At 47.6% G+C, this 18157-nt stretch overlaps 1 protein-coding gene across 6 annotated transcripts in view; it reads left to right on the forward strand.

Moving 5' to 3' along the window:
• Nucleotides 1–18157, forward strand: part of MCF2L2 (MCF.2 cell line derived transforming sequence-like 2) — a 317180-nt gene that overhangs the window by 84628 nt on the left and 214395 nt on the right. For all 6 annotated transcript variants that reach the window (XM_075938060.2, XM_075938055.2, XM_075938058.2 and 3 more), the window contains exons 3-4: nucleotides 5826–5940; nucleotides 16768–16858. In XM_075938060.2, the coding sequence (XP_075794175.1) occupies nucleotides 5826–5940; nucleotides 16768–16858 (206 nt within the window). The remainder of the gene's footprint in view (nucleotides 1–5825; nucleotides 5941–16767; nucleotides 16859–18157) is intronic.

The raw sequence follows: 18157 nt of genomic DNA on the forward strand, positions 1-18157 counted from the left end.
ACTTTCCAAATTCTTGGAGTGGCCCCCCCATCAAAAATGATTGCCCACCCCTGTGCTAAAGGCCACTTTTGCTCCTCTCTCTTCGGCCATGTCTATCTGCACTGCACTTCCTGCAAGTGCAGCACAGAATTGGACACCATGTGGAGTCACTCTAGATTGACCCTGGTGTAAAGCTAGGTCTAGACTGCAGGCTTCTTTCGGAAGGAGCTTTTTTTGGAAGAGATCTTCCGAAAAAACTTCTTCCGAAGGAGAGCGTCCTCACTGCAAAAGTGCATCGAGAAAGCGATCTGTCTTTTTGAAAGAGAGCGTCCAGACTGAGTGGATGCTCTGTCGCATGTAAGCTGTAATTACTATGGACGGAGTGGCCACCAGGGTACCTGTGCTTTCTCCTCTTTCCTCTTCTTCCGAAAGAACTCCCTCTTCCTCATCCACACACGCTTTTTTCCGAAAGAGCTCTTTCACAAAAGGCTTCTACCTCATAGAATGAGGATTACCAATGCTGGAAAAACCCCTCTGTTCTTCCAATTTTCTTGCGGAAGAACCAATTGTGTTGTGGACGTTTCTCAAGTTTTGTCAGAAAAATGGCCGTTTTTCCGACAAAACTCTCTAATGGAGAGGTACCCTAGGTGATACTAGAACAAAATAATGGAAGATGCTGTGTACCTCATCCACAGAACGTACGTGCTCTTCTGTGGCCGAATTCCACAGACGTACTCAGGCTTTGGCCAATAGATCTTCAGTGGAAATTTCTGCCTCAGTAAGCTAAGGCTGCCAATTTTGGTTGGGTGTATTTCGGAAGGTTCCATCACATGACATAAACTGTAATTAAAGACTTATTCTTTAATTCCTGGCGATGCCAGGACAATCCTGGAGGGTTGAGAACTGTAGATCTGACCCATGACTTTTCCCGTAGATTTTTAATTCATCTCCTCGGCCCTCCTAGTTCCTTCAGGCAGTGGGGCCTTGGAGATGGGAGAAGGTGGCCCAGTATCTCCTGGCAGGGCTGGCTTTAGGCCGATTCCACTGATTCCCCCGAATAGGTCCCCACGCCTAAGAGGGCCCCACGCTGGCTGCTCCCCTCCCACAGCTCTGTGGCGCGTTGTGGGAGGGGGCATTGGCCCTGGAGAAGGAGCGTGGCGGCTTTCCTGGATTTAAAGGGTCTGTGACTTTTTTTGTGTGTGTGGTGTTTTTTTTTTTTTTTTTTCTTAACAAAAAATCCTGGCTGCCTTAGGGCCCCGCACTTCTAAGGCCGGCCCTGTATCCTAGACTCCTGACCCGACAACAGAGGGCCACCTGGAACAAATGTAAGTGAGTGGTGTTGCCACCCACCCTGTCCCCCAGGATGCAGTGATGTTTGTTCAAACTTGCATGGAGCAACCCTCCCCCATCATGCCATAGGAGGGGCGAGGATGGGATTCAGGGAGGGGCACTACGACTGGGTGCATGGGGCTATAATACCGCTCAAATGTGGGGCAGCTGCTCTGATCATCTAGGCCCACTCCTTTGTACAATTCTGGTTGTGCCCTGTCTCCTGGGCCAATTCCATTCACGTAAGCAATTGAAAAGCCTTCCCCGTGAAGGGCTGCCGTTGGCCTGTTCAGAATCTGCAGAAATTAGCATAAAAATGTGAATACTGCAGCAAGGCCCAGTTTATTTAAAAAATAATTGACAGTCCCAGCACGGCACGCTGGCTGGAAATCCTCTGCCAGAAACAGAGCAGCACTTTCCAAGCTCCTCTTGTGGGGAATGGGAGTCCCTCCCCTGTCATTAGCTTGTTAAATAAACTGACAGCAGCATTTTTCCTTGTAATCCATCTCCTTAGAAGCTGTTGCCAATTCTGATCTGGGCAAGGCTGCGACAGACCTCTTCTCATGTGTCTCCTCCATTGGGGGTTGCCAGATGGTTTCTGAAAAAATACAAAAATAAAAGGATCCCGAGAGCTGTTAAGCGCAAAAAAAAAAAAAAAGTGTCCCCTTTAAGAAACGCTTTTGAGGCTTTTTGGCCCCAATGGGCTGCCAGCGGCCACACGCCATCTTCCCTCCCTGCGCCAGGCCGGACAGCGCCCCTGCAGAACCTGGTAAGCACCCGGGATTTTTGCCTCCTGGCTGGGAAAAAATCAGAAAATACCAGACATTTTAGGTGTCCGGTATTTTATGAATTTTTTCACCAGACAGGAGGCAAAAATACCAGACTGGCCGGTTCAATATCAGCCAGCTGGCAACCCTACCCCAGTCGTTCTAATATAGGGCTGGTATCCTGAGTTTTCCAGCATAATAATAAATACTTAGCATTGTCTGAGCTCAACTCTGCCCTCGTGTCGATCCAGGAATCTCACTGATTTCAGGGATGGGCTGGAACCGAGTGTAGATTTCAACTTTCCTCTTTCTCCATGTATTGCCAAATCCACACATTCTCCAAACACTCCTGTGCACCAGGAAGTGGTCTCATCCCCATTGCAGAGAAAAGGAGATGCTTGGTGTGTCCAGAGAGTTGGCATCCAAGTCATTTTCAGATGCCAGGAGTTCATGGCTCTTAGTCCTCTGCTCAGACTGCTAGGTCCCATCGCTGTCTCCTGAGATGGCTTTATGATGGGTCTTGTCCCCATCTCAGAAGCATGGATGACCTCTCCAGGCAATGGGCCAAATGCCTTTGCCTCCTCAGTTCTGCTTTTGCCCACTTTGAAGCTGATTTAACTGGATTTCCTTTATGCAGAGGAATCCCCTGCTCACACAGACCTTGTTACCTTACCTCTGTCTCCACACACCCCCAGCACAGGCGAGGAGAAAATAATGTTGGCTTGATTGCCCATTCACTGCACAGCTGACCAGCTCTTTCTGGGGCAGGTTAGGGCTTGTCTACACTGGGAAATTAACCAGAATAGCTACTGCACTTTCAATTCACATCCTACCTTAATCCAGAATACCTTTCCAGAGTACTGAACCACCCTTGAGCAGCTGTGGGGCTGAAACAGAGCTGAGTGGGGAGGATGGTACACAGAGATTTGGGGGAGGGGGTTGCAGGGAGGACACCTGAGGTTTTGCAATGAGCTACAGAAACGATGAAGTGTGTGATTCCCAGTGGTGTTACCCATCTTACTCACAAGATGTCACTACATAGTCTCTCTTCAACTAAGCACCTGGTGGTTTGATGCGCATCAGCCTCATAAGCAAGCCCAGGAACAGAATCTGGATCGGTGCAGGTTGCAGCTGGGAAATTTTTGATTAGTTTTGGATGGGGTCGTATTCCAGCCCGCTGCTGACTGCTGAGAGATTGGATGTGATGGAAACGGCCGGGAATTGGGGACTGCCATCAGCCAGGGTTAATGTGAAGACAGTGGCCTATATAAGTAGTTCAATGCAGCCCTGATAATCACTTTTTCTTGCTGTCTGGCTGAGATCCTGTTTAATATCTGTGGGACTGTATCCTCTCCTGGCAGGAAGTGTCTACTGGATGAGTTAATACAGTAGGTGTTTTTTTCCATCTGTAACTAAAATGGTCCTATGCATTAGAAGGGAGCAAAAAGGGGTCAACATTTCAAAATGTCCTAACAAAGCCCCCCCCTCCCATCTCCCTTTGCCAGGCATCATGACTGAAAAGCTGCTTTTATTCAGAACCCCAGGAGATTTAGCTGGGGAGATCATTTGTCACGCTGTCTGGAGCAGCGTTCCCTCTCATTTTTTCCATCCATATGCACATGTTATGTGCACCCACATATGTGCCGTTGTGTGCTGCCAATGGAAACAAAAAACCTAGCTCTGATATATATTTTTTAAAAGTTACCATATGGATAATTACTCCCGCAGGACAGGTTGTGCATTTTAAAACTCACTACTCAAAGAATTAACCATAAGCGCAAGAGAAATAAAAATGATGAAAGGCATAGATCAGTCAAAACACCCAGATAACACACTTTAAAACAGCACACTTTGAAAAAATAAAATTAGAGAGCACAATCCCCGCTTAGGCAGATCTCTCCCTGGCTTGGGGACATAGGAAGGAGAGTGGCAGGGTTTAACCCTTTATTGGGTTTGCAGCTGGGACCAAAAAGTAGATTTTATCGAGGTGGGCAGAGGGAGGGGAGAGATTCACTAAAGAGGAAGGGATTACTTTAAGACCCTTAGCTGCAGTTATAGGATGGGACACTTGCAGTAAAAACCCGTAACATTCTCCCTCCCTTATTTAGCACCATCCTGTTGGTCTATACATTTACTTACCCTCCTATTCCAAACCGGCTGAAGTCAATGGCAAAAATCCCATTCATTTCAATGGGTTTGGGATTACTTCATTATTCATCAGCACAGCAACAGAGTTGCTAAGGCAGGAACCTGATTTGGGGACTGAACTGGGGGTTTGTGCTTTGCACAGCGGTCACCACTAGGCCCATCAGAAGAGTAAAGCCTGGCTGTGAAGTTGCGCTCCCGTGTTACTTGTGGCTTAATTCGCCACGGAGCTAAGTCATGTAACAGGAGAACCGGAACCATCCAGACTTCCCCAAAGTTTGGTGGGGAGGCTGGATCCTGGATTTGGATCAGCCCATCTTAGAGACAGGGGCTAGGCATGGTGGCATGTGGAGTGAGTGTGTGTGTGTGTGTGTGTGTGTGTGTGTGTGTGTGTGTGTATTTGGATCAGCCCATCTTAGAGACGGGGGCTAGGCATGGTGGCAAGTGGCACGTACAGTGGAGCAGTTCTGCCTGGGCAGAGCAGTCAATAAAGGGATGGACAGAGAGGAAGTAGAGCGTGTGGATGAGTTTAAAACATGCTGCTTTGAGTATTTTTGTGAATGAAAGCCCCAAGTTTGGTTTGCTCCTGGAGTTCTGTTTTAAATATTATTAAATACTAGAAGATTTACCCACTTGGGGCCAGGTGAGAAGCGCCTCTCCACGTCCGCTGCAGCTCCAGCAGGCAGTTGGGAGACAGGGGCATGTTTCCCTGGCTGGGGTAGGTCCAGGTTCATTTGCCCCCTGAACTCCCCAGCCCGAGTGAGGAACGCAGCAAACTGTGCTCTTTCCCCTCACTTCCTGATGAAGGGGAACAGCCAGCAAAGTTCCTGTATGAATCGGGGGGAAGCTTTGGCCCCCTCCTCCCTAAGAGCACCTGGGGGGTTGGAAAGCTCAAGGCTGAGGCAGTCCTAAGGGGGAGTGCCCCCAGCCAGCTCCTTTTACCTATCTGGTGATTCTGTCTTTGTTCTGTGTGGTTTGATGAGAAGCAATCCCATTCCAGGCACATCCCATTTTCATGGCATAGCCAAACTCTTACCTTGCTTTAAAGTTATGATAAGAGGAAGCTGTATACCAAATTTGGAGGTCCTAGCTCTTACCATTTAGGAGGAGTTCTTGAACAAACAGATGAACAGACAGACACACAGACAGGCAAACTCTCAAATATATAGTAGTTTTAGGCCCTAGTCAGGTTCAGCATCCTTACGCTGTTATGCTAGGTGTGGCTCAAATACATAAAGAGGAATGGTCTCTGCCCCAAAGAACTTACTGTCACCAGCCAGGATTGCAAGTATCTGTGAGATCACTTGAAGCAGAGGCAGAGAGGTAAAGTGACTTGACCGAGGTCACAATGCTGTTTACTGGCAGAGCTGGAAACAGAATCCAGGAGCCAGATTCTAAGTTAGTGTAAAAGGAGTTGCATTGATTTATACAAACTGAGAATATGACCCAAGGTCTTGTTTGTCCTGGCCTGGAGACTTATCCACTGGATCATACGACTTTTTTGAGTGAGGAACATGCTAACTTGTCATGACAGGCTCTGCATTGGTCAGTCCTCTCTGTTCTCAGGATGTTTCTAACCTCTTGAAAACTTCCTCTCGTTGGCAGGAGGCAGAGGGAAGGACGGGGCACCCATTATAACTTTCCCAGAGTACGCCGGCTTCAGCGACATACCAGACGAGGATTTTCTGAATGTCGTGACATATTTAACCAGCATTCCCAGGTGAGCCACCGCATGAAGCCCTGCCGTTTCATTTCATGAGTAGGTCCCTGCTTTACGTCGTGTTCGCTGTTTTAGAACTTCCCAGTTGGGTTTCAGTCCAGTGGCCCTTTGGAACCAGGGCCTGTAATCATCCAGCATGGAATTCAGCTCAGGGCAAAAGTCCAGCTCTGTAGTTTACAGATAAGGAACTAGGGCACAAAGAGACAATGTGACGTGGGAGGTCACTCTGCAAGCAGGGACTTGAACTCAGGTCTGCCATGGCTTAGGGTAATGGTCTGTCCAGTGGACTGTGCTCTCCTCTCTCTATGCTATGTAAGTATGTATGCTGGACATGTGCAGACAGGGGAGCCACAGCCATGCTGGGCCCCTGGATAAAGGGGGGCAGCTACATGCACCAGGAAGGGGCGGAGCCTCAGGTAGAAGGGGTGGGGCCAGAGGCAGCCAGCCCTCAATAGCTTTTGGAGCATGCTGTGTCAGCCTCAGACCCCGCAGCTCTTAGCGCTTCCCAGAGCCTACCACATGGCACTCCAGTGTCAATTTAAAGGGCTCAGAGCTCTGAGTGGCCCCTTTAAACCCCACCATAAGCAGGACTGTGTGCAGAGCTGGGAATCCTCTTCTGTTATCAGGTGCTGCTGTTCTTATTAGCAGGAAACCTGGGGTTGGGGGAGAGCCCCAGGAATCTCTTTCAGGCACCAGCCCCTCCCATGGCAGATCTGCGGCTCGAAAAAGCCCCCAGCGCAACAGTCACTGAAGAGGGGAACAGTGTTCTCCTGAACTGTGTTCCCCTCGATCTGTGTCCCACTGTCACTGTGCAGCTGCTTCCTGTATTGCAAGCCTGTAGCAAGTAAGCAAAGGCCAGGGGTCCTCCCTGGTGCAGCCTGAAAGCATGGAGATTTCTTCCCTCAGAGGCAGGGTAGGGGGAGAGGGGCTGCTGGCCATGGTGAAAAATCCTCACCTCGTGTTGAGAGCAAAGCTTGGGATGGCTTTTCTTGACCATTGTCTTGACCTTTGGCGATGACAACCTCCATGCCTCAGTTTCCCCATTTGCAAAATGGCGGTAATAGTACTTACCTACCCGCTGGGGTGTAAGCAAGGCCTGATTTCTGCGAGCAGCTTTGAGAGCCACAGTCAGAAAGTGGCAAAAAATAATATAAACCTTCCATTGGCTCTTCACTGTTCAGAGCCGGGGGGGGGAGGATGTGGTGACCAAGACCCTCTAATACTCCTGAAGGAGCATTCCCAAGCTTGGATTGAAGGAATCTTCGTTTGCTAAATCAGTGCTGGATATGTATCATGTTTATTTAAAATCTCAGCAAAGCTGGCTTGTCAGAGGAGATAAAGAACCCATCTGTGTGAGGCAAACTCAACAAGCCCCTCAAAGGTATGAGAGCTCTGTATTACAGGACTGACCCTGTAGGAGGCGGGTGAGGCTTTTCACAAAATCAAACCAAAATCCTGCTTAGATCCTAGTTGGCTTTGAACTACTCAGACGTAAACTAGAATTTTGAGATGTGGTTCAAGAAAGTGGCAGATCATTAGCTGGGGTAATTTGTCATCTCTCCCTTGACTCCAGTGGGACTCCAACAGCTATGATAGATAAGCCTAAGGACCCAGTAACAGAACATCAGCTGGAGTAATCTTAGTAATAGCTGATGAGCCTTTGACACCACCACGGTCAAACAAAATACGGTAGCATCTTCAGGATGGCCAAGAGTTGAGCGCTCTGGTTTTTACTTGGCCGACAGCAATGCAGTGAAGTACATTGTGCAAAATCTTCAAGGGGTGGCCGAGTTAGTCTGTAACTAGAAAAACTTAAAAAACAACGAATAGTCTAGCACTGTGTTTCCCAATTTTATTTGGTCACGGAACCCTTTTAAACTCAAAAGAATGCTGTGGAACCCCTAATAACAGTCTAAGGGTACGTCTAGACTACATGCCTCTGGCGACAGAGGCATGTAGATTAGGCTACCCGGCATAGGAAAATGAAGTGGCAATTTAAATAATCGCCGCTTCATTTAAATGTAAATGGCTGCCGCGCTGAGCCGATCAGCTGTTTGTCGACTCAGCGCGGTAGTCTGGATGCTCCGCGGTCGATATCAAAGACATTTGTCAACCTCCCAGGTATGCCTCCTGGGATGAGGTTTACCTGGGAGGTCGACAAATGCCTTTGATGTCGACCGCGGAGCGTCCACACTACCGCGCTGAGCCGACAAACAGCTGATCAGCTCAGCGCGGCAGCCATTTAAATTTAAATGAAGCGGCGATTATTTAAATTGCCGCTTCATTTTCCTATGCCAGGTAGCCTAATCTACATACCTCTGTCGCCAGAGGCATGTAGTCTAGACGTACCCTAATATATGGATCTGAAAAAGTAGACCACAAATAAGTAAGGATAATAATAAACAAATGCTAAACAAGGTCATGAGATCAACATTTAATTTAATTGCACATTTTTAAAAACAAAAATCACACCATATTAATTATTTTTTTAAATAATAAAATGTTATTGTAACGAAATTTTCTCGCAGAACCCTTATTTTCACTTAGCGGAACCCTGGGGTTCCATGGAATACCATTTGGGAAACACTGGTCTAGCAGCACCTTAAAGACTAACAACATGTAGATGGTATCATGAGCTTTCATGGGCACAACCCACTTCTTCAGATGAATGGAATTATTAAAGTCCCTGTTATGGATTTTTTAAAATATTGTACCAACAAAAGTTCACTCTGACGTTTCACCTAATCTTAACCTTTTAGCTAAGAGCTTACTCCAAGCACCCTGAGCTCAAAGAAAGGCTCCTTTTGACATTTCCTTTTGGCTTGAGCCCTGACATCTCCACCCTGAGATAATAGTTTCATGAACTGCTTGTAGACACCAAATCTCTCACGGTTTAGGAAGCAGTCCTTGTCAACGAGTGAGCACATAAACGTCATAACAGAAGAGACATATCCAATCAGCCATAACAGCTATGCTTTGCTGCTGGTGCATTGGTGCTTCTCTTGTGGATTTAAATTTGCAGAAGAGAGAAGAGGAAGTGATGCTGTTTGAACTCAAAGCAATGTATGGACTCCGGGAGCCATTGACTCATGAGACAGGCATACCAGCCTTTTGATTGTACTCTGGAGAGATGCTATGGGAAAAACTGAGTCTCTCATCCATGGTGGGAAGTTGAGTTTGGGGAGGCTTGAGTCTGTGGCTCTGTTAATAAATAAATTTGACGGCTAAAGTAATATCTAGCAGCCTCATGTAGGGTGAGAAACTCATAAGAAGTTGGAGGATTGTCTGTGCTCGTTCATGGCATTGAAAGCTGGGGTTTATAGGCCACAGTGGAAAAATAAACTGTGGATGGACATAAGCACTTATAGCAATGTAACCATACAAATCTGATTTGTGATACAGGGGGTGGGGAGGAAGCAATGGGTCGTACTGGCAGGCTACATAGAATCATAGAAATCTGGGGCAGAAAAAAATGTATCGGTCCAGTTAGCCCATCTTCCCACAAGTGATCTTGCTGTGAATGTTGTATGATTGGCAGGAGATTGGGAGCAAAATGAAAGGCGAAGTTTTCTACATGTAGGTAGAAAACAAAGATACGTCTACACAACCATGCTATTTGGGGATAACGTCCATTATCTCGAAATAGCGTTGTGAGCATCTTAACATCACGTCCGTTATTTTGAAATAATTTTGAAATAACGGGCAGCTTGCTCCGGCTTCCTGTAAACCTTGTTGCATGTGGAAAAAAGAAGATATGGGAATAACGCTCCATTTCGAAATAAGCTACACAATTGCCCCAATTGCCTAGGAAGAGGGGTTCAGAAGAGGTTTGTGGGGGGAGGGTTACATATGGTTACATTAGATAGCATGCAGTGCATTTTGAAAAAAAATCTGTGCTGCGTCTGGAGATGCTCAGTGCATAACATGCTGCATCGCCACAGAGAAGAAAATAAAGTCTGAGCAGTGTGTCCGTTCCAGACAGAGGAGCAGGTTCTTTCTGCGTTTGCGAAGCCAGTTGCTGTGTGTCCTGCAGAATTCACTAGCTGTTCCATGTTAATCCTGCAGAGCAGATTTGTGGTCAGCAAAGTGAAATGAACGACTCCTTCCAATCAGGGAGTTGGCATAATTGACCGTGTATGACTCTCTAAATCCCCACATGAATTACTGTACTTCTGCCACGCCTATTGTGTATAGAACCTGCAAGAAATTGAGATATATACCGGCATAATGTAATTATTTAGAAGTAGAAGTATGTGTTCTCCTTGCACGCTTCTGAACACATGTACATGATTCACAAACAAAAGTCAACTTGTGGAACTCCTGGCCAAAGGATGTTGTGAAATCCAAGTCTAGAACAGGACCAGATAAAGTCATGGAGGATAGGTCCATCAATGACTATTGGCAGGGATGGTGTCCTTAGTGACGGGGTGTACCGGTCCCGCACTGGGAAAGCTGAGCCTAACCAGGCTCACCTGGCTGAAGAAGTCCTGCCCCTGCAGCCCTGATACCTTACAAGGCATGCTTTATACATAAGATCATGATGACATAAAAAAGATGAATATGGGGTTTACAGGGTGCACCCCCGAAGGTATAAAGCACCATAATCTCCTTAGTCATCTCATTGTAAGTCCCGGCATGACAAAACCCAGGCTGGGATGATTGAGTTGGGGTTGATGACCTTCTGAGGGCTCTTCCAGCCCTAGGATTCTATGATCTCTTTTCTAAGCAAAATAGTCCTAGTCTTTTAATCACTCCTCGTACACGTGTCTAACCCTGGTCCTCTGCCTCAGTCAGAACAGAGGAACCTAAATGTAACAGGAGCCATCTTATATGTACTCATTGAAATGTTCATTTAAAAATGGATAGAGAGAGAACTAGACTCATTTAATTACGAAGCTGAGTCTACATGTGTCAACGATTGGAATGAATGAGAAACTGAGACTTCCCAGAGTTGTTTTGGTGAGTTCTGTGTTGTGACAGCATTTAGCACCAGAAACATCAAATGTCTGCATTTCAGATTAGCCACCGCCTGGGATATTGCTTTCAGAAGTAGAATTTAAAATATCTGTTGAGGAATATGGGCTTATCTTTAACAAACCATGATGCTGATCTACTAGCTAGATCTGTAAGGGATCCAAAATGGTCCATTTATTGGTTTTTTAATCACTAGGCCAGTGGCTTGAATGCCCCCCAGATCAGCACCGATAATTAAAACGTATTACCTTCTAAACAGCTTCTCAATGCCCTTTTATAATGAAAGAGTTTGAGTTGTTCAGTTTGCAGCAGCCGTCTATTAGCTGTGTGTGTCCATGAGCGTTTGACAGTGCCCTCCAGTGGCAGGAATGAGAGAGGACCAGCTATGGCAGCAAGCTAAGGGCATTCTCCCTGCACGTTTCAGTAGAGGTCTGGGGGTTTGTAAGTTAATAGATCGGGGTTTTGACCCCTATGTATGTGTGAGATCAATATGGTTATTGCATATGTTCTGTGCAGCACACAGATCGGTTACATTGCTACACCGTTGAGTAATTATTTGGGAATTTGGTTCCTTGCCATGGTGCTACGCGTGTTTCTCTACAAACTACTAAACAAAGAAGAAAAAGGAAATGAATGTGCATTAAGCGCACAAAGGAAGAAGTCATTGAAATGGGGTCAAGCGACCTTATGACCGGTCAGGCATTACAGTGTCTCTGATTCAAGCAGAAGTTGCACTAATGAACTCTGAACTCTGCAATAGAAGGGGATTCTTCTTTTGCTATAGTGTCAGAGGTGTCCCTGAAACCATTCCCTCGCCTGAAGTTACTATCACTTTCCCAACTTTTTTGTTGCCCTTATACCTCCCCACCAATGTTCCCTCTAATCTTTCATATTCATGTGAGGACTTTTTCTGTCCATGTGTGGAATAATTTTGTTGTGCTCACTGAGGCATATGTGAATGTGTACCACACATACAAAAATATAAAGCCTAGCTTTGGGGGCTCTGCTAATCTCTCTTCAGCAACTACACAAGTGCACAGCTCACAGGAAACACTGCACCCCACATGATCATCTCTGCCTTTCCACTGTGGAGGCATTCAAACCTCTCAGGCCAAAGAGCTCACTGGAGTTAGGACTGTAACCCATTTCCCTGCCATTCCAACTGTGCCACAGCAGCATCAAACACTGGGGCAGGGAGACCGAGTCAAACTACACATATCCTTGCTCCTCTCCATCTGATCTGATAGGCTTCGTCTACATTATGAGTTTTGCCACAAGAGCCTATGCAAATGAAGCAGGGATTAGCATTTTCTCGTGCTTCATTTGCATACTCTTTTCCGATCCGTTTTTGCGCTAGGGGTTTTTGCTCAAAAATAAGCAGTGTGGACGTTTCCTATTTGCGCAAAACCCCCTTTTTGCACAAGATCCTTATGCCTCAAAAAAGGAGGTATACCAATCTTGCGCAAAAAGGGGGTTTTGCGCAAAAGGGAAACATCCACACCGACTGCATGTTTTTGCGCAAAAAACCCTTGTGCAAAAATGGAGCAGAAGCGAGTATGCAAATGAAGCACAAGAAAATGCTAATCCCCACTTCATTTGCATGGCTATGTCTACACTCGTGGCTTCTTGCACAATGCCCTCTTACACAATGCCGTTCTTCCGGAAAAGTAATAGGTGTAACGGCATTGCGCAAGAAGGGGAACTGTAGATGCTCCTTCTTGTGCAAGAGCCTCTTCTGAAAAAAAATGGTGGCTCATTAGGTATGCAAATGAGGCTCGGCAATATTACATGCTTAGCCTAATTTGCATATTACTCGCGCAAGAAGCCGTGAGTGTAGACATAGCCATAGTACTGTAGACATAGCCATAGTGTGCCTGAGCATAGAGATACGGCAGTGTTCCAGCTGGAAGTCGAAAGATCATTTGATTTTGTCCACACATATCAGATCTGATGAACTATTGCAGGGTTTCTAGTCCTAGTTGGCTGAAAGGCCTGGTAAGACCAAAAAGCACTGATGCGCAGATCTATGCACTGATTCCCTCATGCTCCTTCCTCGACCAGTTTAGCAACAAACAAAATGCCAGCAGTGCTGCTTTTCTGCTCTAAAGCAAATGCACACCTGAGTCTTTCTTGAAAGACTTAGCTGGCTGTTGACAAGAAACAAATGGTAAATATTTGTATTGCATGTGGGAACAGGAGGCACCTCAGTATTTCGTTCAGCCACTGCCCTTCCTCAGCATGAATAGATTTTCAGGCTGTTCACTGATTTACTTAAAGATAAAAGAAAGTCTTGCTTGCTTTTTAAAAACATTTTCTGGCCTTTGAATACCATAAAAGCAAACATGATTCTGGGATGCATTAGCAGGAGCGTTGTGAGCAAGACACAAGAAGTCATTCTTCTGCTCTACTCTGCACTGATTAGGCCTCAATTGGAGTATTGTGTCCAGTTCTGGGCACCACATTTCAAGAATGATGTGAAGAAATTGGAGAAGGGCCAGAGAAGAGCAACAAAAATGATTAACGGTCTAGAAAACATGAGCTATGAGGGAAGAGTTTGTTTCGTGTGGAAAAGAGAAGACTGAGGGGGGACATGATAGCAGTTTTTAAGTATCTAAAAGGGTGTGACAAGGAGGAGGGAGAAAAATTGTTCTCCTTTGCCTCTGAGGATAGGACAAGAAGCAAGGGGCTTAAATCGCAGCAAGGGAGGTTTAGGTTGCATGTTAAGAAAATCTTCCTAACTGTCAGGGTGGTTAAACACTGGAATAAATTGCAGAGGGAGGTTGTGGAATCTCCAGCACTGAAGATATTTAAGAGCAGGTTAGATAGACAACTATTGGGGATGATCTAGATCAGGTCTGGGCAAAATACCCTCCACGGGCCGGATGTGGCTCGCCAAGCCACCAGATCTGGACACAGACACAATGGGGAGCCTCAGGCAGATTCCCTGCCTGCCCCCCACAAGCTACTGAGAAACACAGGCGTTATGGGCCTCTTTTTGAACAGCTGTGAGCCCCGGGAGGGGAAAAAGGCTTCATGCACTGTCCCCATCCCCAGCATAATCCCATTGGCCACTGCCTGTTATCAAGCACTGTCCCCCCCCCTCACTCAGACCTGTAGCCGTTCAAAAACCTCAAGGCTGCTGTAGCCAGTGCAGGGTGGGGAAGGCAGGGAGTCTGCTTGAGAAGGCTGATGGCTGGGAGTCAAACAGGTAAGTCTCCCAGCCAGAGCCTGCCTCTAGCACCCCAACCCTTTGCCCCCCCAACCCCACATAACTCAAACCCTCTGCCCTCCTGCACCCATATCCCCTCTCAGATCTTGTATCCCAGTCCCCTGCCCCAGGTTACTGCCCCCTCCTGTCCCAGGTCAGAACTCAAACCCTCTGCCCTCCTCTTGCATTTATACCCCTTCCCAGCTCCTGCACCCCAATACCCTGCCCCAGATCATAAACCCCTGCACCCCCTTCTGCACTCCTGTCCCCTGCCCCAGGTCACAACCCCCTCTTGCCCAAGGTCACAACCAAAACCCCTGCGCCCTAGTCCCCTAACTCAGGTCACAACTGCCTCTTTCACCCAAACTCTCTCCCAGACCGTCTCCTGCGCCCCATTCCCTTACTACCTGCTCCCTTGTGAACCCAACCTCCATCCCAGACCCTGCACCTCTTCCATTAATATGGGAGTGTGCAGCCCTCGATCACTTTCCAAATTTTTGGTGTGGCCCCCCCATCAAAAATCATTGCCCACCCTGATCTAGATGGTGATTGGTCCTGCTGTGAGTGCGGGGGACTGGACTTGATGACCTTTCCAGTTCTAGGATTCTATGATTAATTCCCATCAGAGGAGAGCAGTAAAAACAATGGCGTTGGGAGAAGAGGTAGCTTAGGGTTCCTTCCTGGGGATAGTATTAATCCTAGGCCACGTCTACACTACGAGTGTTCTCGGCAAATAATATGCTAATGAGGAGCTCATTTGCATGAATCACGATCTCATTTGCATATTTTCTGCTGATCCGTTTTTGCGCAAAAACAAGCAGTCTGGACATTTTCTTTTTGCTCAAAACCCCCTTTTTCCGCAAAGGGGGCATAAGGATCTTGCAGTAAAAAGGGGGGTTTGTGCAAAAAGAAAACGTCCACACTGCTTGTTTTTGCGCAAAAACGGATCGGCAGAAAATATGCAAATGAGATTGACACATGCAAATGAGCCCCTCATTAGCATATTTCTTGCCAAGAAAATGTGTAGTGTAAACGTAGCCCTAGTGATGACCTCCTGTACAGCATCGTAATTGTGCAGGCACTTTTGCTTCCAGCTCGCTGGTTTGCATCCTGCACGGATAGGCTGTGGTTCAACACCGTTACCATCCGATGGCTCGTTGGTGACTTATGTGACACAAGTTGGGTGGTGATAAGTCAAGCGATCCCATCAACCACCCATGGTACTGACCCCCCTTGCCTGCCTCCTGCCCATCCCTTTCTGATTGCCTGGGGAAACATACTGCTGCCAGCAGAGCCGAGTGGGAGCAACCCTTGTGCTTTCCAGAGCATGGACCATGCCCAGGGGAGCGTGGATCGTGCAAGGGGGAGCGTGGATTGTGCAAGGGGCCTCTTTACAGCCTCCTGTTCCAGCCTGCACCCATGCAAGGACGGGGCAGCATCCGGCCCTTTGATTGTAATGGTCTTTGGAACAGGGTAATAAGTTCTTTCTCATCCCATGTGTCCTAGCACATGGCTTACTATACAGCTACCCGTTTGTGCCTATGAATGGGATCTCTCCAGGACTCGGCTGAGGCAGGCTGGTGTGAGGAAGCCTGTACCTCTGCCTCCCAGACTGTGCTCAGCCTTGGACCAGACAAGAGGATTTCAGGCTCTGGGACAAATGTATCCGTCTTTTTTCCCCAGTCAAACAAATTACGTGGCTGTAAATGTGGGGGTTGAGGGGGCTTGTGGTGTCTTTAATACCGAGGCCCTTCCTTGGCTCATACTGACTCAGTCCTGTCTGGTGGGTGCCCCAGATCTGTTGTGATTCTGCAGTAAGGCTGTTCGGCTTGGGACAATGGGGGGAGGTGCTACTTATGCCCGGTGATGGAAACTCACTCATGCACTGGCAAGCTTGCACGCTGCTCAAGGGGCATCTGAGCTCTCTTGGCTGGCAGGCTGAGAGCAGCAGCCCTACAAGATTACTGGGCATGCCTACACCTCACAGAGAGGGGCTCCGGGCTGGCCCTGAACAGGCAGATTGGCAGTTCCATGCCTTTTGTAGCTCAGAACCCACGTGTAGGGACGGTAGCCTCAATTCCAGCTTTTCTGCTGACATAACCTCCCTTGAGCGGCTTGCAGCCCCTGTGCTTCCCTTTGTTGGGGTGGATGTCTCCAATCCCTGCTGTGTCCCCGCTAATTATTTGGGCATTCCATGGAGGTAGGGGTGCACTTGTCCATCATGAGCTTCCTAGGAGGATGAAGCAGAATGCCTTAGAGTGAGGCAGGGTATGTAATAATAAGCATCATTTTGCAAAGCGAGGAAGAGCTCTACTTCCACCTCAGCCCCAGAACAAAGCAATCTATGATCCTAAACCGTTCACATCACCTAATTTTGGCAGCCAGTAGCAAGGCAGCCGAGAGCTGTAACGGATAAAATATTCATGGTTTGTGCAAGCTGCTAACCTGGTGCTGGGAAGAGGAAATTTGCTGCCTTGCCTGCACACGCACATCGGTGCCGGTTATTCCCTCGCTCTCCTGTACGTTGCATTTGAGTCATGGGCTTGGGCAGTGGCACGGAGGAGGCTGGCTTGTGCCGCAGTAGGTTGGCTTGGAACTGGTGTCCCTCCTCGTAACCGGGCATACCTGTGTCATCTCTTTTGCAGTCTGGAGGCTGCCAGCATTGGATTCGTCATCGTTATAGACAGACGACGGGACAAATGGAGTGCAGTAAAGGCATCCCTCACACGAATAGCAGTAAGTGCCGGGCGTTTGTGTTTATTGCCATTTGCCTTCCAGAAATTAGAACCGTCTGCGGCTCCTTCAGCACAGCAAACAATATCCTGCCCTCCTTTCTAGTGCTTCATGCAGCATCTTCCTCCCCCTGGAGAGCTGTGCCATGCGCGCATGCTAACTGGCAGAGACGGTTGGGCCGGGAATCAGGAACGCTACCGTCTTGTGTGCTGCTGTGTTAGAATGCAAGTCCATTCCCAGGGATGATTGTGTGACAAATTGCAATGATTTAAAGAGGACTGCTCTAGATGACTGCGGTAACAGATTGTCCCTGGTGGGCATAATGTCCTGTGTTTGCTCTCATTTTTTTCATGCTTGTGCGGCATACATTTTGTTACGTGCACCAAGGAATGTGCAGCTATGCACCACCAGTAGAAACACATGCTGCCGGCTGTGAGCGCTCTGCTAATCAGCTGGGCAACATTGGAATCTCTCCTGGGTGGCCGCACAAGCGCATAGCTAACAGGGAACACTGATAGTGTGGTACTAGGAATGGCAAGGGGGCCCACTGAAGATGTCCCTAAAGGCTCATATTTTCTTGGCGGCAGATCTGACAGCAACTCTTCAATGCTGCTTCTGCTTTCACGCGAGAAAATCAGATTTAACAAAGTGACTGTTACACTAATGAGCAGCAGGTGAATGCATGTATTTTACGTAACGCTATATACTGGACGTGCGTGCTTATGTGCAATATTGTAACCCCATATTCTGCAGGAGTTAGCATTGTCCGGATATCTGAGTTTGGTTTAAGTTCTTCCTAGGGATGCAGAACCTCTACAGATTGTTTCCATTCCTTGCTTTCCTGGGCTGCCTTCAGCTAATGCTTAGTTCATTTTCTGTGCTTTCGCAAGCTCCAGGGAGGACCATGTGACACAGACAAATGTCTCCGTTGTTGCAAACAGGGCCACAGGTCTGGGGAAGGTGTTGTGAGTTTATCTGAACAAACCCATGGGAGGATGGAAGGGGGGGATGGGGGAAGGTGAGAAAAACTTTCTGAGATATGAAGGATAGCGCTCATTCTGAAGGATAGCGCTCATTCATTCTCTCTCTCTCTCTCTCTCTCTCTCTCTCACACACACTCACACACACACACACACACACACACACACACACACACACACACACACACACACACGTCAGGAAGCCTGGTGTATGGCAGAGCCTGCCCATGCTCACCCCACACCAGTGGTGCCAGTCCGGAGGGGTGTCTGCATTTGGTTCCTGCTCTGGACTTTGGAACCTGGTGCCCGGGGTGGCAAGAGT

Source organism: Pelodiscus sinensis, chromosome 10, assembly GCF_052426305.1.
Source record: "Pelodiscus sinensis isolate ZL-2025 chromosome 10, ASM5242630v1, whole genome shotgun sequence".
In the NCBI taxonomy this organism is placed as follows: domain Eukaryota; kingdom Metazoa; phylum Chordata; order Testudines; family Trionychidae; genus Pelodiscus; species Pelodiscus sinensis.